Source organism: Oncorhynchus kisutch, linkage group LG15 (assembly GCF_002021735.2).
Source record: "Oncorhynchus kisutch isolate 150728-3 linkage group LG15, Okis_V2, whole genome shotgun sequence".
Taxonomy (NCBI): Eukaryota; Metazoa; Chordata; class Actinopteri; order Salmoniformes; family Salmonidae; genus Oncorhynchus; species Oncorhynchus kisutch.
The window spans coordinates 93,705,118-93,728,023 of NC_034188.2; the positions used below are offsets into that span (position 1 = coordinate 93,705,118).

Below are 22,906 nucleotides of genomic sequence, written 5' to 3' on the forward strand. Positions count from 1 at the left end.
GAGAGAGAGAGAGAGGGAGATGAGAGAGGAACGAAATGAGGATAGAGAGCAAGGAAATGGGATAGAGAGAGGGAGAGGGAGAGAAATGAGATAGAGGAAGAGAAATGAGAGATAGGGAGAGAAATGAGAGATAGGGAGAGAGAGAGAAATGAGAGAAATGAGAGATAGAGAGAGAGAGAGAAATGAGATAGAGAGAGGGAGAGAAATGAGATAGAGAGAGGGAGAGAAATGAGATAGAGAGAGAGAGAGAAATGAGATAGAGGGAGAGAAATGAGATAGAGAGAGGGAGAGAAATGAGATAGAGAGAGGGAGAGAAATGAGATAGAGAGAGGGAGAGAAATGAGAGAGAGAGAGGGAGAGAAATGAGATAGAGAGAGGGAGAGAAATGAGAGAGAGAGAGGGAGAGAAATGAGAGAGAGAGAGAGAGAAATGAGAGCGAAACATGAGAGAGGAGAGACATATAGAGATGGGTTTGTAATGCAACACCATTGATAAACACTAGCCAGCTGTATTTGCCACAGATTGTCTCATGATCGTCACTGCTGTCATAAATCCAATCTGATTCAGTTCAAGAGACTCAACATGATCTTGTAACATTTCCTACGAATTTGCAGGACGTAACATTTCATATGAATTTACAGGTCAGCCCCACCCCAATGTCAACATATTTGAAAAACTTCTATGTTCTGTAGTAAAAAAGTGTTTCCAATTACATTAAATCGGTTTGCACCATGTGATTATTTAACATATTATCAGTTATTACATACTAACTGGTTGATGAGGTCATTGGAAAATACTTCTCTTCCTCGATCTTCTACTACAAACATCTCTTGTGGAATAAGTCAGACATAACTGTAAGGAATAAGTCAGACAACTGTAAGGAATAAGTCAGACATAACTGTAAGGAATAAGTCAGACATAACTGTAAGGAATAAGTCAGACATAACTGTAAGGAATAAGTCAGACATAACTGTAAGGAATAAGTCAGACATAACTGTAAGGAATAAGTCAGACATAACTGTAAGGAATAAGTCAGACATAACTGTAAGGAATAAGTCAGACATAACTGTAAGGAATAAGTCAGACATAACTGTAAGGAATAAGTCAGACATAACTGTAAGGAATAAGTCAGACATAACTGTAAGGAATAAGTCAGACATAACTGTAAGGAATAAGTCAGACATAACTGTAAGGAATAAGTCAGACATAACTGTAAGGAATAAGTCAGACATAACTGTAAGGAATAAGTCAGACATAACTGTAAGGAATAAGTCAGACATAACTGTAAGGAATAAGTCAGACATAACTGTAAGGAATAAGTCAGACATAACTGTAAGGAATAAGTCAGACATAACTGTAAGGAATAAGTCAGACATAACTGTAAGGAATAAGTCAGACATAACTGTAAGGAATAAGTCAGACATAACTGTAAGGAATAAGTCATTGTTCTACCCCAGCTGGCATGAGAGGAATATTGACTTTGTTCTTGATGTTTTCGACAACAAGGGTAATGTTCTCACATATGAACCATTTCTAACATTGGAAGAGTTTCCAATACCTTTCAGAGAGTTTATTTCTGTGATCAAAGTCGTTCCCGGTGGTCTAACGACACTAATGAAAACTCATCTTAGCTTTGGTAATGATCACAAAGTTTATATTGTTTTGTTTGTTCCAGTATGTTCTCATTAATACCCGTGTTCTGTTCTGTATGATGTAACAATGGAAATGGTTGGTCTGTATTTTGAATTAAAAAAATATTTATTTATAATAATAAATTAAATAAATAACATGTAATAAATATATATATATATATATATATATATATATAATAAATTAAATAAATAAATAAATAAAAATATATATTTGTATGTCTGTCTCTGAACACTACGTGTACAACGTCATCCAATATTTACAACGTCATATTCATCGTCTCCAGCAGCTCCCCAACATCAATGTACTGTGTGTTAAAATGGCACGTTTCCATGTTTGTAGAATATATATATCAATGTACTGTTTGTAGTAGAATATATATATATATATCAATGTACTGTTTTTAATAGTATATATATATATCCATGTACTGTGTGTTAAAATGGCATGTTTCTATATTTGTAGTAGAATATACAGTATATATATACTATTAAAAACAGTACATTGATATATATATATATATATTCTATTACAAACAGTACATTGATATATATATATATATATTCTACTACAAACAGTACATTGATATATATATTCTACAAACATGGAAACGTGCCATTTTAACATACAGTACATTGATGTTGGGGAGCTGCTGGAGACGATGAATATGACGATGTAAAACATGTAGTGTTCAGAGACAGACACACTTTCCCAAATGACACGATTAGAGGTCTATTGGTCCTGGCCAAAAGTAGTGCACTAAATAGGGAGGGATTTTGGACACACAATGTATGTCCAGTTCATAGAGACTACATGTTGATGACTACAGTAATATTCATTCATATCAACACAGACAGCAGTTCAATTATTTTCAGTGGATTTAAAAAACATTTTTACCTTCATTTAACTAGGCAAGTCATTTAAGAACAAATTCTTGTTTTCAAATGACTGCCTAGAAAACAGGCTAATATTTCTTCCTTCTGCTACTGAGCAGTTTACAGGCAATTATGGGGACATCTGTCCTTAACAGCATTAGAGGGACAGCCAGACGGACGGACAGCCAGACAGACGGACAGCCAGACGGCTTCTCGATGGTACTATAGAGCCCCATTGTGAGCACAGCTTCCTCTGCAGGCCTTTAACTATCAGTTAAATATAGTCTCCGTAAGAAAGGCACATACATTAATGAATACAGTTGGTTTAGGGAACACATTAACATGTACGTCATTTAGCAGATGCTCTTATCCAGAGCGATTTACAGAAGCAATTAGGGAAGGGACTCTTTTTTTTATGGGGGAGGGGGGGGGGCTCAGTTGGGGTCTCAACTCACTGTTGACAGTTATAGTAAAAGAATACACGAGGTAGAATTTCAACATTTTTATTGTGTATCAGTAGTCACTTAAATTAGCTCATGGCAGCTAAATGTTTTTGATTGGTAAATTAGTCTAGGGGCCAGCTATTCAAACTTGTAGTACCGGTGAGGGCCGCTTGATCATCAGTAATCATATTGCAGAAGCTTGCCTTAACCCGATGGCAAAATGTGTAGAATGGCAGGAAAATACATTTTAAAACTTTAAATATTTTGTCTTCACTGTACAAAGGAGGGCGGGAAAAAAATGTTTTGGTAAAAAGGTGTGACCCACGAGCCACTGCAGCCCCTCCTGATGAGTTCAGTCTTTACGTGGTCCCCATCCCCACCAAAGTTGCCCATCCCTGAATTAGGGAAAAGTGCCTTACTGGCTAGACAACCTGCTGTCATATGACTTCGAAAAACAGAGGAAGCAGTATCAGAGGAGTCTCAAACACAGAGGAGGAAATTGGAGGCAACATGTAACTCTCCGGCGTAGTTGTATGCACCTGTTAGAAATACAAAACAACCCAGAAAACAGTCTCTCTCTCGTCCTCTCACTTTATACATGCCAGCTAAAGTGGGCGGACAGACACAGACAACGGTCAGAAAACAACTGTCAGTCGTACCATATTGTTGAGGTCAATACAGGCTGTTGAGAGGGGAAAGTGCGCAAAAAGTAGGATAATTTAATTCTATATTACTTACATATCGCCTCAGTTTCTTCTCTGGTGGGGACTTTCTCAGCCAGCCTTGGAAGATGATTTCTCCTCCACCGCTCATGCTGAACAAACAACCGCTTCTTCAAAAATCCTGTTCCGGTCTCTAAACCGCTACTGGTGTAATATACTTTCTTTAGTACATAACGGGTCCCGTCCAGTTATTTGAGTCAATGTGGAATGGTGCTATCGGTGCCGGACACTGTTTGGTGCAGTCTGCTGCCCATTTATCTCGTTGGTCTATAGCGCAAGCCTGGCTGGGAGAGAGAGAGAGAGAGAGAGAGAGAGAGAGAGAGAGAGAGAGAGGACGAGATGCTGCCTGACTGCTATTCGTCCTTGGTGTCACGCTCTGTCACCATAACGCACATAACTGAATCGCACCTCTAGCCGGTTCACGGAACCCGGAGCGCATCCACCGATCTCTCGTCCCTCTCTTAACGGGAGTTATTATGCGGCTGTGCTGGGCGGTTAACTAGCATCGATCCCGGCGAGCGGCGGGTGAACTCAACGGATCCCGGTGATGTAGGAAGTAGTGAAGGGTGTCTCTGCACTTTGTTTTCCAATTCACACCACGCCCACTGAACTACAGGGATGGGCTCCGGGCAAGTAGAGCCGCGCTGGGATGAACAGACAGGAGCTGCGCCTTGGCTTGACGCTTGCGCCTTGGCTTGACGCAGACACAGCTCCTCTCTCTGATCAACCCAGCGCTGCTGTTCTTGCCCGGAGTCCATTATGCGCTGAAGCAGTCAGACGCTACATAGTGTAGTATACACGACACACCCACTGGTTGAATCAACAGCGTTTCACGTCATTTCCATCCCCCCAAAATTCTACGTGACGATGTTGAATCAACGTGGACAACTGATTGGATTGAAAAACATATTTTACATCAACATGTGGGAATGTCATATTTTTCTCACTCAACTTTTAACCTAAATCCTGTGACATGTTTTTGTTGATTTCACGTTAATTCACTTTAGTTGACAACTCAACCAAATGTAAATCAGAACTAAATGTTGAACTGGGGTCCGTGCTCAGTGGGCAGAGGCAAATTAAATTACATGTGAACAGGAATAAACTATAGCAGAAAGACTACGTGTTTACTTAGAGAAACCGTAATGTAAAAAATGGTGAATGGAAAGTATGATCTGAGCTGCAATTAATAGGAGTGTAAATAGGACAATTGGTTTCTTCCAACTTTTTATGCATGAAAGTCAAATTAATTAGTAGGCTAATATATGTTACTGAGATAAATTTGTATTCTACCTATAAGTTGAGAAACTTGTGGGTTGATTAACTGCGAATCTTTCGTCAGTGACAGAAAGACAAAGATACAGGATACAGAAAATACAGGAGATTAAGAAATGAGGAAGAGGTGTGAAAACGCACCATCTAGTGGATAAAAGAGACACTACACTACATAGCTTTGGTCCAGGGCCCGGTTTCCCAAAAGCATCTTAAGGCTAGGTTCATCTGGGCATTAGTGCATTCCTCTACTAGTGAAGGAACGGGCACTAACGCCCCATACCAGAACTACCATTCGTCTGGACACGATTACCTAAGAAGGGCCATCATCACATAACTATAGGAACTGGCTGTGAAGTCAAAAGTTAATCGTTCTTCATCGTTGTTTCGTCATTATAATACAAACAGCAGTGACCTTGTCTGTGTACCTGAAGGACTCTTGGAAACAGCAGTGACCTTGTCTGTGCACCTGACGGACTCTTGGAAACAGCAGTGACCTTGTCTGTGCACCTGAAGGACTCTTGGAAACAGCAGTGACCTTGTCTGTGCACCTGACGGACTCTTGGAAACAGCAGTGACCTTGTCTGTGCACCTGAAGGACTCTTGGAAACAGTAGTGACCTTGTCTGTGCATCTGAAGTACTCTTGGAAACAGTAGTGACCTTGTCTGTGCACCTGAAGGACTCTTGGAAACAGTAGTGACCTTGTCTGTGCACCTGAAGGACTCTTGGAAACTGTCCTAGACTCAATCAACAATACATTGGTCCAACCAACAATATATTGGTACAATTTACATCAAATCACATTTTATTTGTCACATACATGTGACATACACATACACATACACCCCTACTTCCTGCCACGCACTCAGCACCCCTGCCACACACTCGGCACCCCTACTTCCTGCAACACACTAGGCACCCCTGCTTCCCGCGGCTATGCATTTAAACACTATTTTTGACAGTTTCTTATATGAACAACAACAGACAACATTTGATCATTTTAAACATTTTATAAATCAAAAACAGTGTCATCTTTACAAAAAGAATCACCATAGTGTCACCATAGTGACACATCCATTGAGTGGACAAAACATTATGAACACCTGCTTTTCCCATGACATCGACTGACCAGGTGAATCCAGGTGAAAGTTATGATCCCTTATTGATGTCACCTGTTAAATCCACTTTAATCAGTGTAGATGAAGGGGAGGATGACTGGTTAAAGAAGGATTTTTAAGCCTTGAGACCATAGAGACATGGATTGTGTCTGTGTGTCGTTCAGAGGATGAATGGGCAAGACAAAATAGATTTAAGAGCCTTTGAACGGGGTATGGTAGTAGGAGCACCGGTTTGTGTCAAGAACTGCAACGCTGCTGGGTTTTTCACACTCAACAGTATCCTGTGTGTATCCAGGATGGTCCACCACCCAAAGGACATCCAGCTAGACAACAGTACGAAGCATTGTAGTCAACATGGGCCAGCCTCCCAGTACAAAGCATTGGAGTCAACATGGGCCAGCATCCCTGTGGAACGCTTTCGACACCTTGTAGAGTCCATGCCCCGATGAATTGAGGCTGTTCTGAAGGCAAAAGGGGGGATGCAACTCAATATTAGGAAGGTGTTCTTAATGTTTGGTATACTCAGTGTATAGTTTACAGAAGGCAGGAGTGGGAGTATCTGGGGAATGGAATAACGTCTTTGATGTTGTCGACCCCCAAAACACACTGCAGGTAGCGCTCAAAGCCCATACCAAACCCACCGTGAGGGACAGAACCAAACCGCCTCAGATCCAAATACCTGGACAGACAAAATATAGTAGATTACAATATAACAGAATCAAACCGAGTAGAATAGAACAGAATAGAACAGTGTAGAGTAGAATAGAACAGAATAGAACAGTGTAGAGTAGAATAGAACAGAATAGAACAGTGTAGAGTAGAATAGAACAGTGTAGAGTAGAATAGAACAGAATAGAACAGTGCAGAGTAGAATAGAATAGAACAATGTAGAGTAGAATAGAACAATGTAGAGTAGAATAGAACAATGTAGAGTAGAATAGAACAATGTAGAGTAGAACAGTGTAGAATAGAATAGAACAGTGTAGAGTAGAATAGAACAGTGTAGAGTAGAATAGAACAGTGTAGAGTAGAATAGAACAGAATAGAACAGTGTAGAGTAGAATAGAACAATGTAGAGTAGAATAGAACAATGTAGAGTAGAATAGAACAATGTAGAGTAGAATAGAACAGTGTAGAATAGAACAGAATAGAACAATGTAGAGTAGAATAGAACAATGTAGAGTAGAATAGAACAATGTAGAGTAGAATAGAACAGTGTAGAATAGAATAGAACAGTGTAGAGTAGAATAGAACAGAATAGAACAGTGTAGAGTAGAATATGACAGTGTAGAGTAGAATAGAACAGTGTAGAGTAGAATAGAACAGAATAGAACAATGTAGAGTAGAATAGAACAATGTAGAGTAGAATAGAACAGTATAGAGTAGAATAGAACAGTGTAGAGTAGAATAGAACAGTGTAGAGTAGAATAGAACAGAATAGAACAATGTAGAGTAGAATAGAACAGAATAGAACAGTGTAGAGTAGAATAGAACAGTGTAGAGTAGAATAGAACAGAATAGAACAGTGTAGAGTAGAATAGAACAGAATAGAACAATGTAGAGTAGAATAGAACAGTGTAGAGTAGAATAGAACAGAATAGAACAGTGTAGAGTAGAATATGACAGTGTAGAGTAGAATAGAACAGTGTAGAGTAGAATAGAACAGAATAGAACAATGTAGAGTAGAATAGAACAATGTAGAGTAGAATAGAACAGTATAGAGTAGAATAGAACAGTGTAGAGTAGAATAGAACAGTGTAGAGTAGAATAGAACAGAATAGAACAATGTAGAGTAGAATAGAACAATGTAGAATAGAATAGAACAGAATAGAACAGTGTAGAGTAGAATAGAACAGTGTAGAGTAGAATAGAACAGTGTAGAGTAGAATAGAACAGTGTAGAGTAGAATAGAACAATGTAGAGTAGAATAGAACAATGTAGAATAGAATAGAACAGAATAGAACAGTGTAGAGTAGAATAGAACAGAATGGAACAATGTAGAGTAGAATAGAACAATGTAGAGTAGAATAGAACAGTGTAGAGTAGAATAGAACAGAATAGAACAGTGTAGAGTAGAATAGAACAGTGTAGAATAGAACAGAATAGAACAATGTAGAGTAGAATAGAACAATGTAGAGTAGAATAGAACAGTATAGAGTAGAATAGAACAGTGTAGAGTAGAATAGAACAGTGTAGAGTAGAATAGAACAGAATAGAACAGTGTAGAGTAGAATAGAACAGAATAGAACAGTGTAGAGTAGAATAGAACAGAATAGAACAGTGTAGAGTAGAATAGAACAGAATAGAACAGTGTAGAGTAGAATAGAACAGAATAGAACAGTGTAGAGTAGAATAGAACAGTGTAGAGTAGAATGGAACAGTGTAGAGTAGAATAGAACAGTGTAGAGTAGAATAGAACAATGTAGAGTAGAATAGAACAATGTAGAGTAGAATAGAACAATGTAGAGTAGAATAGAACAATGTAGAGTAGAATAGAACAGAATAGAACAGTGTAGAGTAGAATAGAACAGAGTAGAGTAGAATAGAACAGAATAGAACAGTGTAGAGTAGAATAGAACAGAGTAGAACAGTGTAGAGTAGAATAGAACAGTGTAGAGTAGAATAGAACAGTGTAGAATAGAATAGAACAGTGTAGAGTAGAATAGAACAGTGTAGAGTAGAACAATGTAGAATAGAACAGTGTAGAGTAGAATAGAACAGTGTAGAGTAGAATAGAACAGAACAGTGTAGAGTAGAATAGAACAGTGTAGAGTAGAACAATGTAGAATAGAACAATGTAGAGTAGAATAGAACAATGTAGAGTAGAATAGAACAGTGTAGAATAGAATAGAACAGTGTAGAACAGAATAGAACAGTGTAGAGTAGAATAGAACAATGTAGAGTAGAATAGAACAGTGTAGAATAGAATAGAACAGTGTAGAGTAGAATAGAACAGTGTAGAATAGAATAGAACAGAATAGAACAGTGTAGAGTAGAATAGAACAGTGTAGAATAGAATAGAAGAGTGTAGAGTAGAATAGAACAGTGTAGAATAGAATAGAACAGAATAGAACAGTGTAGAGTAGAATAGAACAGTGTAGAGTAGAATAGAACAGTGTAGAGTAGAATAGAACAGTGTAGAGTAGAATAGAACAATGTAGAGTAGAATAGAACAATGTAGAATAGAATAGAACAGAATAGAACAGTGTAGAGTAGAATAGAACAGAATGGAACAATGTAGAGTAGAATAGAACAATGTAGAGTAGAATAGAACAGTGTAGAGTAGAATAGAACAGAATAGAACAGTGTAGAGTAGAATAGAACAGTGTAGAATAGAACAGAATAGAACAATGTAGAGTAGAATAGAACAATGTAGAGTAGAATAGAACAGTATAGAGTAGAATAGAACAGTGTAGAGTAGAATAGAACAGTGTAGAGTAGAATAGAACAGTGTAGAGTAGAATAGAACAGAATAGAACAGTGTAGAGTAGAATAGAACAGAATAGAACAGTGTAGAGTAGAATAGAACAGAATAGAACAGTGTAGAGTAGAATAGAACAGAATAGAACAGTGTAGAGTAGAATAGAACAGTGTAGAGTAGAATGGAACAGTGTAGAGTAGAATAGAACAGTGTAGAGTAGAATAGAACAATGTAGAGTAGAATAGAACAATGTAGAGTAGAATAGAACAATGTAGAGTAGAATAGAACAATGTAGAGTAGAATAGAACAGAATAGAACAGTGTAGAGTAGAATAGAACAGAGTAGAGTAGAATAGAACAGAATAGAACAGTGTAGAGTAGAATAGAACAGAGTAGAACAGTGTAGAGTAGAATAGAACAGTGTAGAGTAGAATAGAACAGTGTAGAATAGAATAGAACAGTGTAGAGTAGAATAGAACAGTGTAGAGTAGAACAATGTAGAATAGAACAGTGTAGAGTAGAATAGAACAGTGTAGAGTAGAATAGAACAGAACAGTGTAGAGTAGAATAGAACAATGTAGAATAGAACAATGTAGAGTAGAATAGAACAATGTAGAGTAGAATAGAACAGTGTAGAATAGAATAGAACAGTGTAGAACAGAATAGAACAGTGTAGAGTAGAATAGAACAATGTAGAGTAGAATAGAACAGTGTAGAATAGAATAGAACAGTGTAGAGTAGAATAGAACAGTGTAGAATAGAATAGAACAGAATAGAACAGTGTAGAGTAGAATAGAACAGTGTAGAATAGAATAGAAGAGTGTAGAGTAGAATAGAACAGTGTAGAATAGAATAGAGTAGAATAGAACAGTGTAGAGTAGAATAGAACAATGTAGAGTAGAATAGAACAGTGTAGAGTAGAATAGAACAGTGTAGAGTAGAATAGAACAGTGTAGAATAGAATAGAACAGAATAGAACAGTGTAGAGTAGAATAGAACAATATAGAGTAGAATAGAACAGAACAGTGTAGAGTAGAATAGAACAGTGTAGAATAGAACAGAACAGTGTAGAGTAGAATAGAACAGAATAGAACAGTGTAGAGTAGAATAGAACAATGTAGAGTAGAATAGAACAGTGTAGAGTAGAATAGAACAATGTAGAGTAGAATAGAACAGAACAATGTAGAGTAGAATAGAACAATGTAGAGTAGAATAGAACAGAATAGTGTAGAGTAGAACAGAACAGAACAGTGTAGAGTAGAATAGAACAGAACAGTGTAGAGTAGAATAGAACAGAACAGTGTAGAGTAGAATAGAACAGAACAGTGTAGAGTAGAATAGAATAGAACAGTGTAGAGTAGAATAGAACAGAACAGTGTAGAGTAGAATAGAACAGAACAGTGTAGAGTAGAATAGAACAGAACAGTGTAGAGTAGAATAGAACAGAACAGTGTAGAGTAGAATAGAACAGTGTAGAGTAGAATAGAACAATGTAGAGTAGAATAGAACAGAAGTGTAGAGTAGAATAGAATAGAACAGTGTAGAGTAGAATAGAACAGAACAGTGTAGAGTAGAATAGAACAGAACAGTGTAGAGTAGAATAGAACAGAACAGTGTAGAGTAGAATAGAACAGAACAGTGTAGAGTAGAATAGAACAGAACAGTGTAGAGTAGAATAGAACAGTGTAGAATAGAACAGAATAGTGTAGAGTAGAACAGAACAGAATAGAACAGTGTAGAGTAGAATAGAACAGAACAGAACAGTGTAGAGTAGAATAGAACAATGTAGAGTAGAATAGAACAGAACAGTGTAGAGTAGAATAGAACAGAACAGTGTAGAGTAGAACAGAACAGAACAGTGTAGAGTAGAATAGAACAGATCAGTGTAGAGTAGAACAGAACAGAATAGAACAGTGTAGAGTAGAATAGAACAGAACAGTGTAGAGTAGAATAGAACAGAACAGTGTAGAGTAGAATAGAACAGAACAGTGTAGAATAGAATAGAACAGAACAGTGTAGAGTAGAATAGAACAATGTAGAGTAGAATAGAACAATGTAGAGTAGAATAGAACAGAACAGTGTAGAGTAGAATAGAATAGAACAGTGTAGAGTAGAATAGAACAGAACAGTGTAGAGTAGAATAGAATAGAACAGAACAGTGTAGAGTAGAATAGAACAGAACAGTGTAGAGTAGAATAGAACAGAATAGAACAGTGTAGAATAGAATAGAACAGTGTAGAGTAGAATAGAACAGAACAGTGTAGAGTAGAATAGAACAGAACAGTGTAGAGTAGAATAGAACAGTGTAGAATAGAACAGAATAGTGTAGAGTAGAACAGAACAGAATAGAACAGTGTAGAGTAGAATAGAACAGAACAGTGTAGAGTAGAATAGAACAATGTAGAGTAGAATAGAACAGAACAGTGTAGAGTAGAATAGAACAGAACAGTGTAGAGTAGAACAGAACAGAATAGAACAGTGTAGAGTAGAATAGAACAGAACAGTGTAGAGTAGAACAGTGTAGAGTAGAATAGAACAGAACAGTGTAGAGTAGAATAGAACAGAACAGTGTAGAGTAGAATAGAACAGAACAGTGTAGAGTAGAATAGAACAGAACAGTGTAGAGTAGAATAGAACAGAATAGTGTAGAGTAAAACAGAACAGAATAGAACAGTGTAGAGTAGAATAGAACAGAACAGTGTAGAGTAGAACAGAACAGAACAGAACAGTGTAGAGTAGAATAGAACAGAACAGTGTAGAGTAGAATAGAACAGAACAGTGTAGAGTACAATAGAACAGAATAGTGTAGAGTAGAACAGAACAGAATAGAACAGTGTAGAGTAGAATAGAATAGAACAGTGTAGAGTAGAACAGAACAGTGTAGAGTAGAATAGAACAATGTAGAGTAGAATAGAACAGAACAGTGTAGAGTAGAACAGAACAGAACAGAACAGTGTAGAGTAGAATAGAACAGAACAGTGTAGAGTAGAATAGAACAGAACAGTGTAGAGTAGAATAGAACAGAACAGTGTAGAGTAGAACAGAACAGAACAGAACAGAAGTGTAGAGTAGAATAGAACAGTGTAGAGTAGAATAGAACAGAACAGTGTAGAGTAGAACCGAACAGTGTAGAGTAGAACAGAACAGAATAGAACAGTGTAGAGTAGAATAGAACAGAACAGTGTAGAGTAGAATAGAACAGAACAGTGTAGAGTAGAATAGAACAGTGTAGAGTAGAATAGAACAGAACAGTGTAGAGTAGAATAGAACAGAACAGTGTAGAGTAGAACAGAACAGTGTAGAGTAGAACAGAACAGAATAGAACAGTGTAGAGTAGAATAGAACAGAACAGTGTAGAGTAGAATAGAACAGAACAGTGTAGAGTAGAATAGAACAGTGTAGAGTAGAACAGAACAGACCAGTGTAGAGTAGAACAGAACAGAATAGAACAGTGTAGAGTAGAATAGAACAGTGTAGAGTAGAATAGAACAGAACAGTGTAGAGTAGAATAGAACAATGTAGAGTAGAATAGAACAGAACAGTGTAGAGTAGAATAGAACAGTGTAGAGTAGAATAGAACAATGTAGAGTAGAATAGAACAGAATAGTGTAGAGTAGAATAGAACAGAACAGTGTAGAGTAGAATAGAACAGAACAGTGTAGAGTAGAATAGAACAGAACAGTGTAGAGTAGAACAGAACAGAATAGAACAGTGTAGAGTAGAATAGAACAGTGTAGAGTAGAATAGAACAGAACAGTGTAGAGAAGAATAGAACAGAACAGTGTAGAGTAGAATAGAACAGAACAGTGTAGAGTAGAATAGAACAGAACAGTGTAGAGTAGAATAGAACAATGTAGAGTAGAATAGAACAGAACAGTGTAGAGTAGAATAGAACAGAACAGTGTAGAGTAGAATAGAACAGAACAGTGTAGAGTAGAATAGAACAGTGTAGAGTAGAATAGAACAGAACAGTGTAGAGTAGAATAGAACAGAATAGAACAGAACAGTGTAGAGTAGAATAGAACAGAACAGTGTAGAGTAGAATAGAACAGAACAGTGTAGAGTAGAATAGAACAATGTAGAGTAGAATAGAACAGAACAGTGAAGAGTAGAATAGAACAGTGTAGAGTAGAATAGAACAATGTAGAGTAGAATAGAACAGAATAGTGTAGAGTAGAATAGAACAATGTAGAGTAGAATAGAACAGAATAGTGTAGAGTAGAATAGAACAGAATAGAACAGTGTAGAGTAGAATAGAACAATGTAGAGTAGAATAGAACAGTGTAGAGTAGAATAGAACAGAACAGTGTAGAATAGAACAGAACAGTGTAGAGTAGAATAGAACAGAACAGTGTAGAGTAGAACAGAACAGTGTAGAGTAGAATAGAACAGAACAGTGTAGAGTAGAATAGAACAGTGTAGAGTAGAATAGAACAGTGTAGAGTAGAATAGAACAGAACAGTGTAGAGTAGAATAGAACAATGTAGAGTAGAATAGAACAGAACAGTGAAGAGTAGAATAGAACAGTGTAGAGTAGAATAGAACAATGTAGAGTAGAATAGAACAGAATAGTGTAGAGTAGAATAGAACAATGTAGAGTAGAATAGAACATAATAGTGTAGAGTAGAATAGAACAGAATAGAACAGTTGTAGAGTAGAATAGAACAATGTAGAGTAGAATAGAACAGTGTAGAGTAGAATAGAACAGAACAGTGTAGAATAGAACAGAACAGTGTAGAGTAGAATAGAACAGAACAGTGTAGAGTAGAACAGAACAGTGTAGAGTAGAATAGAACAGAACAGTGTAGAGTAGAATAGAACAGTGTAGAGTAGAATAGAACAGTGTAGAGTAGAATAGAACAGAACAGTGTAGAGTAGAATAGAACAGAACAGTGTAGAGTAGAATAGAACAGTGTAGAGTAGAATAGAACAATGTAGAGTAGAATAGAACAGAACAGTGTAGAGTAGAATAGAACAGAACAGAGTAGAGTAGAGTAGAACAGAACAGAGTAGAGTAGAACAGAACAGAATAGAACAGAACAGTGTAGAGTAGAACAGAACAGAATAGAACAGTGTAGAGTAGAATAGAACAGAATAGAACAGTGTAGAGTAGAATAGAACAGAACAGTGTAGAGTAGAATAGAACAGAACAGTGTAGAGTAGAATAGAACAGAACAGTGTAGAGTAGAATAGAACAGAACAGTGTAGAGTAGAATAGAACAGAACAGTGTAGAGTAGAATAGAACAGAACAGTGTAGAGTAGAATAGAACAGAACAGTGTAGAGTAGAATAGAACAATGTAGAGTAGAATAGAACAGAACAGTGAAGAGTAGAATAGAACAGTGTAGAGTAGAATAGAACAATGTAGAGTAGAATAGAACAGAATAGTGTAGAGTAGAATAGAACAATGTAGAGTAGAATAGAACAGAATAGTGTAGAGTAGAATAGAACAGAATAGAACAGTGTAGAGTAGAATAGAACAATGTAGAGTAGAATAGAACAGTGTAGAGTAGAATAGAACAGAACAGTGTAGAATAGAACAGAACAGTGTAGAGTAGAATAGAACAGAACAGTGTAGAGTAGAACAGAACAGTGTAGAGTAGAATAGAACAGAACAGTGTAGAGTAGAATAGAACAGTGTAGAGTAGAATAGAACAGTGTAGAGTAGAATAGAACAGAACAGTGTAGAGTAGAATAGAACAGAACAGTGTAGAGTAGAATAGAACAGTGTAGAGTAGAATAGAACAATGTAGAGTAGAATAGAACAGAACAGTGTAGAGTAGAATAGAACAGAACAGAGTAGAGTAGAGTAGAACAGAACAGAGTAGAGTAGAACAGAACAGAATAGAACAGAACAGTGTAGAGTAGAACAGAACAGAATAGAACAGTGTAGAGTAGAATAGAACAGAATAGAACAGTGTAGAGTAGAATAGAACAGAACAGTGTAGAGTAGAATAGAACAGAACAGTGTAGAGTAGAATAGAACAGAACAGTGTAGAGTAGAATAGAACAGAACAGTGTAGAGTAGAATAGAACAGAACAGTGTAGAGTAGAATAGAACAGAACAGTGTAGAGTAGAATAGAACAGAACAGTGTAGAGTAGAATAGAACAGAACAGTGTAGAGTAGAATAGAACAGAACAGTGTAGAGTAGAATAGAACAGAACAGTGTAGAGTAGAATAGAACAGAACAGTGTAGAGTAGAACAGAACAGTGTAGAATAGAACAGAACAGTGTAGAGTAGAACAGAACAGTGTAGAGTAGAATAGAACAGTGTAGAGTAGAATAGAACAATGTAGAGTAGAATAGAACAATGTAGAGTAGAATAGAACAATGTAGAGTAGAATAGAACAGTGTAGAATAGAACAGAATAGAACAATGTAGAGTAGAATAGAACAATGTAGAGTAGAATAGAACAATGTAGAGTAGAATAGCACAGTGTAGAATAGAATAGAACAGTGTAGAGTAGAATAGAACAGAATAGAACAGTGTAGAGTAGAATATGACAGTGTAGAGTAGAATAGAACAGTGTAGAGTAGAATAGAACAGAATAGAACAATGTAGAGTAGAATAGACAGAATAGAACAGAACAGTGTAGAGTAGAATAGAACAGAACAGTGTAGAGTAGAATAGAACAGAACAGTGTAGAGTAGAACAGAACAGTGTAGAGTAGAATAGAACAGTGTAGAGTAGAATAGAACAGAACAGTGTAGAGTAGAATAGAACAGAACAGTGTAGAGTAGAATAGAACAATGTAGAGTAGAATAGAACAGAACAGTGTAGAGTAGAATAGAACAGTGTAGAGTAGAATAGAACAGAACAGTGTAGAGTAGAATAGAACAGTGTAGAGTAGAATAGAACAGAATAGTGTAGAGTAGAATAGAACAGAATAGAACAGTGTAGAGTAGAACAATGTAGAGTAGAATAGAACAGAACAGTGTAGAGTAGAATAGAACAGAACAGTGTAGAATAGAACAGAATAGAACAGTGTAGAGTAGAATAGAACAGAACAGTGTAGAGTAGAATAGAACAGTGTAGAGTAGAATAGAACAGTGTAGAGTAGAATAGAACAGTGTAGAGTAGAATAGAACAGAATAGAACAGTGTAGAGTAGAATAGAACAGAATAGAACAGGTAGAGTAGAATAGAACAATGTAGAGTAGAATAGAACAATGTAGAGTAGAATAGAACAATGTAGAGTAGAATAGAACAGTGTAGAATAGAACAGAATAGAACAATGTAGAGTAGAATAGAACAATGTAGAGTAGAATAGAACAATGTAGAGTAGAATAGCACAGTGTAGAATAGAATAGAACGTGTAGAGTAGAATAGAACAGAATAGAACAGTGTAGAGTAGAATATGACAGTGTAGAGTAGAATAGAACAGTGTAGAGTAGAATAGAACAGAATAGAACAATGTAGAGTAGAATAGAACAGAATAGAACAGAACAGTGTAGAGTAGAATAGAACAGAACAGTGTAGAGTAGAATAGAACAGAACAGTGTAGAGTAGAATAGAACAGTGTAGAGTAGAATAGAACAGAACAGTGTAGAGTAGAATAGAACAGAACAGTGTAGAGTAGAATAGAACAATGTAGAGTAGAATAGAACAGAACAGTGTAGAGTAGAAATAGAACAGATAGTGTAGAGTAGAATAGAACAGAATAGAACAGTGTAGAGTAGAACAATGTAGAGTAGAATAGAACAGAACAGTGTAGAGTAGAATAGAACAATGTAGAGTAGAATAGAACAGAACAGTGAAGAGTAGAATAGAACAGTGTAGAGTAGAATAGAACAATGTAGAGTAGAATAGAACAGAATAGTGTAGAGTAGAATAGAACAATGTAGAGTAGAATAGAACAGAATAGTGTAGAGTAGAATAGAACAGAATAGAACAGTGTAGAGTAGATAGAACAATGTAGAGTAGAATAGAACAGTGTAGAGTAGAATAGAAACAGAAACAGTGTAGAATAGAACAGAACAGTGTAGAGTAGAATAGAACAGAACAGTGTAGAGTAGAATAGAACAGAACAGTGTAGAGTAGAACAGAACAGTGTAGAGTAGAATAGAACAGTGTAGAGTAGAATAGAACAGAACAGTGTAGAGTAGAATAGAACAGAACAGTGTAGAGTAGAATAGAACAATGTAGAGTAGAATAGAACAGAACAGTGTAGAGTAGAATAGAACAGTGTAGAGTAGAATAGAACAGAACAGTGTAGAGTAGAATAGAACAGTGTAGAGTAGAATAGAACAGAATAGAACAATGTAGAGTAGAATAGAACAATGTAGAGTAGAATAGAACAGAATAGTGTAGAGTAGAATAGAACAGAACAGTGTAGAGTAGAATAGAACAGAACAGTGTAGAGTAGAATAGAACAGAACAGTGTAGAGTAGAACAGAACAGAATAGAAACAGTGTAGAGTAGAATAGAACAGTGTAGAGTAGAATAGAACAGAACAGTGTAGAGTAGAATAGACAGAACAGTGTAGAGTAGAATAGAACAGAACAGTGTAGAGTAGAAATAGAACAATGTAGAGTAGAATAGAACAGAACAGTGTAGAGTAGAATAGAACAGAACAGTGTAGAGTAGAATAGACGACAGAACAGTGTAGAGTAGAATAGAACAGTGTAGAGTAGAATAGAACAGAACAGTGTAGAGTAGAATAGAACAGAACAGAACAGTGTAGAGTAGAATAGAACAGAACAGTGTAGAGTAGAATAGAAACAGAACAGTGTAGAGTAGAAACAGAACAGTGTAGCGTAGAATAGAACAGTGTAGAGTAGAATAGAACCAGAACAGTGTAGAGTAGAATAAGAACAGAACAGTGGTAGAGTAGAATAGGAACAATGTAGAGTAGAATAGAACAGAACAGTGTAGAGTAGAATAGAACAGTGTAGAGTAGAATAGAACAGAACAGTGTAGACGTAGAATAGAACAGTGTAGAGTAGAATAGAACAGAATAGGTAGAGTAGAATAGAACAGAATAGAACAGTGTAGAGTAGAACAATGTAGAGTAGAATAGAAACAGAACAGTGTAGAGTAGGAATAGAACAATGTAGAGTAGAATAGAACAGAACAGTGAAGAGTAGAATAGAACAGTGTAGAGTAGAATAGAACAATGTAGAGTAGAATAGAACAGAATAGTGTAGAGTAGAATAGAACAATGTAGAGTAGAATAGAACAGAATAGTGTAGAGTAGAATAGAACAGAATAGAACAGTGTAGAGTAGAATAGAACAATGTAGAGTAGAATAGAACAGTGTAGAGTAGAATAGAACAGAACAGTGTAGAATAGAACAGAACAGTGTAGAGTAGAATAGAACAGAACAGTGTAGAGTAGAACAGAACAGTGTAGAGTAGAATAGAACAGAACAGTGTAGAGTAGAATAGAACAGTGTAGAGTAGAATAGAACAGTGTAGAGTAGAATAGAACAGAACAGTGTAGAGTAGAATAGAACAGAACAGTGTAGAGTAGAATAGAACAGTGTAGAGTAGAATAGAACAATGTAGAGTAGAATAGAACAGAACAGTGTAGAGTAGAATAGAACAGAACAGAGTAGAGTAGAGTAGAACAGAACAGAGTAGAGTAGAACAGAACAGAATAGAACAGAACAGTGTAGAGTAGAACAGAACAGAATAGAACAGTGTAGAGTAGAATAGAACAGAATAGAACAGTGTAGAGTAGAATAGAACAGAACAGTGTAGAGTAGAATAGAACAGAACAGTGTAGAGTAGAATAGAACAGAACAGTGTAGAGTAGAATAGAACAGAACAGTGTAGAGTAGAATAGAACAGAACAGTGTAGAGTAGAATAGAACAGAACAGTGTAGAGTAGAATAGAACAGAACAGTGTAGAGTAGAATAGAACAGAACAGTGTAGAGTAGAATAGAACAGAACAGTGTAGAGTAGAACAGAACAGTGTAGAATAGAACAGAACAGTGTAGAGTAGAACAGAACAGTGTAGAGTAGAATAGAACAGAACAGTGTAGAGTAGAATAGAACAGAACAGTGTAGAATAGAACAGAATAGAACAGTGTAGAGTAGAATAGAACAGAACAGTGTAGAGTAGAATAGAACAGTGTAGAGTAGAATAGAACAGTGTAGAGTAGAATAGAACAGTGTAGAGTAGAATAGAACAGAATAGAACAGTGTAGAGTAGAATAGAACAGAATAGAACAGTGTAGAGTAGAATAGAACAATGTAGAGTAGAATAGAACAATGTAGAGTAGAATAGAACAATGTAGAGTAGAATAGAACAGTGTAGAATAGAACAGAATAGAACAATGTAGAGTAGAATAGAACAATGTAGAGTAGAATAGCACAGTGTAGAATAGAATAGAACAGTGTAGAGTAGAATAGAACAGAATAGAACAGTGTAGAGTAGAATATGACAGTGTAGAGTAGAATAGAACAGTGTAGAGTAGAATAGAACAGAATAGAACAATGTAGAGTAGAATAGAACAGAATAGAACAGAACAGTGTAGAGTAGAATAGAACAGAACAGTGTAGAGTAGAATAGAACAGAACAGTGTAGAGTAGAACAGAACAGTGTAGAGTAGAATAGAACAGTGTAGAGTAGAATAGAACAGAACAGTGTAGAGTAGAATAGAACAGAACAGTGTAGAGTAGAATAGAACAATGTAGAGTAGAATAGAACAGAACAGTGTAGAGTAGAATAGAACAGTGTAGAGTAGAATAGAACAGAACAGTGTAGAGTAGAATAGAACAGTGTAGAGTAGAATAGAACAGAATAGTGTAGAGTAGAATAGAACAGAATAGAACAGTGTAGAGTAGAACAATGTAGAGTAGAATAGAACAGAACAGTGTAGAGTAGAATAGAACAATGTAGAGTAATAGAACAGAACAGTGAAGAGTAGAATAGAACAGTGTAGAGTAGAATAGAACAATGTAGAGTAGAATAGAACAGATAGTGTAGAGTAGAATAGAACAATGTAGAGTAGAATAGAACAGAATAGTGTAGAGTAGAATAGAACAGAATAGAACAGTGTAGAGTAGAATAGAACAATGTAGAGTAGAATAGAACAGTGTAGAGTAGAATAGAACAGAACAGTGTAGAATAGAACAGAACAGTGTAGAGTAGAATAGAACAGAACAGTGTAGAGTAGAATAGAACAGAACAGTGTAGAGTAGAACAGAACAGTGTAGAGTAGAATAGAACAGTGTAGAGTAGAATAGAACAGAACAGTGTAGAGTAGAATAGAACAGAACAGTGTAGAGTAGAATAGAACAATGTAGAGTAGAATAGAACAGAACAGTGTAGAGTAGAATAGAACAGTGTAGAGTAGAATAGAACAGAACAGTGTAGAGTAGAATAGAACAGTGTAGAGTAGAATAGAACAGAATAGTGTAGAGTAGAATAGAACAGAATAGAACAGTGTAGAGTAGAACAATGTAGAGTAGAATAGAACAGAACAGTGTAGAGTAGAATAGAACAATGTAGAGTAGAATAGAACAGAACAGTGTAGAGTAGAATAGAACAGTGTAGAGTAGAATAGAACAATGTAGAGTAGAATAGAACAGAATAGTGTAGAGTAGAATAGAACAGAACAGTGTAGAGTAGAATAGAACAGTGTAGAGTAGAATAGAACAGAACAGTGTAGAGTAGAACAGAACAGTGTAGAGTAGAACAGAACAGAATAGAACAGTGTAGAGTAGAATAGAACAGAACAGTGTAGAGTAGAATAGAACAGAACAGTGTAGAGTAGAATAGAACAGTGTAGAGTAGAATAGAACAGAACAGTGTAGAGTAGAATAGAACAGAACAGTGTAGAGTAGAACAGAACAGTGTAGAGTAGAACAGAACAGATAGAACAGTGTAGAGTAGAATAGAACAGAACAGTGTAGAGTAGAATAGAACAGAACAGTGTAGAGTAGAATAGAACAGTGTAGAGTAGAACAGAACAGACCAGTGTAGAGTAGAACAGAACAGAATAGAACAGTGTAGAGTAGAATAGAACAGTGTAGAGTAGAATAGAACAGAACAGTGTAGAGTAGAATAGAACAGAACAGTGTAGAGTAGAATAGAACATGTAGAGTAGAATAGAACAGAACAGTGTAGAGTAGAATAGAACAGTGTAGAGTAGAATAGAACAATGTAGAGTAGAATAGAACAGAATAGTGTAGAGTAGAATAGAACAGAACAGTGTAGAGTAGAATAGAACAGAACAGTGTAGAGTAGAATAGAACAGAACAGTGTAGAGTAGAACAGAACAGAATAGAACAGTGTAGAGTAGAATAGAACAGTGTAGAGTAGAATAGAACAGAACAGTGTAGAGAAGAATAGAACAGAACAGTGTAGAGTAGAATAGAACAGAACAGTGTAGAGTAGAATAGAACAGAACAGTGTAGAGTAGAATAGAACAATGTAGAGTAGAATAGAACAGAACAGTGTAGAGTAGAATAGAACAGAACAGTGTAGAGTAGAATAGAACAGAACAGTGTAGAGTAGAATAGAACAGTGTAGAGTAGAATAGAACAGAACAGTGTAGAGTAGAATAGAACAGAATAGAACAGAACAGTGTAGAGTAGAATAGAACAGAACAGTGTAGAGTAGAATAGAACAGAACAGTGTAGAGTAGAACAGAACAGTGTAGAGTAGAATAGAACAGTGTAGAGTAGAATAGAACAGAACAGTGTAGAGTAGAATAGAACAGAACAGTGTAGAGTAGAATAGAACAATGTAGAGTAGAATAGAACAGAACAGTGTAGAGTAGAATAGAACAGTGTAGAGTAGAATAGAACAGAACAGTGTAGAGTAGAATAGAACAGTGTAGAGTAGAATAGAACAGAATAGTGTAGAGTAGAATAGAACAGAATAGAACAGTGTAGAGTAGAACAATGTAGAGTAGAATAGAACAGAACAGTGTAGAGTAGAATAGAACAATGTAGAGTAGAATAGAACAGAACAGTGAAGAGTAGAATAGAACAGTGTAGAGTAGAATAGAACATGTAGAGTAGAATAGAACAGAATAGTGTAGAGTAGAATAGAACAATGTAGAGTAGAATAGAACAGAATAGTGTAGAGTAGAATAGAACAGAATAGAACAGTGTAGAGTAGAATAGAACAATGTAGAGTAGAATAGAACAGTGTAGAGTAGAATAGAACAGAACAGTGTAGAATAGAACAGAACAGTGTAGAGTAGAATAGAACAGAACAGTGTAGAGTAGAACAGAACAGTGTAGAGTAGAATAGAACAGAACAGTGTAGAGTAGAATAGAACAGTGTAGAGTAGAACAGAACAGTGTAGAGTAGAATAGAACAGAACAGTGTAGAGTAGAATAGAACAGTGTAGAGTAGAATAGAACAATGTAGAGTAGAATAGAACAGAACAGTGTAGAGTAGAATAGAACAGAACAGAGTAGAGTAGAACAGAACAGAACAGTGTA

At 36.2% G+C, this 22,906-nt stretch overlaps 1 protein-coding gene across 1 annotated transcript in view; it reads right to left on the reverse strand.

Moving 5' to 3' along the window:
- Nucleotides 1-4,461, reverse strand: part of gab2 (GRB2-associated binding protein 2) — a 242,690-nt gene extending 238,229 nt beyond the window's left edge. Inside the window, 1 exon segment of the mRNA XM_031791464.1 lies at nucleotides 3,707-4,461. Within this exon segment, the coding sequence (XP_031647324.1) occupies nucleotides 3,707-3,781 (75 nt within the window). The 5' untranslated portion in view covers nucleotides 3,782-4,461.
- Nucleotides 4,462-22,906: the final 18,445 nt, after the last annotated feature.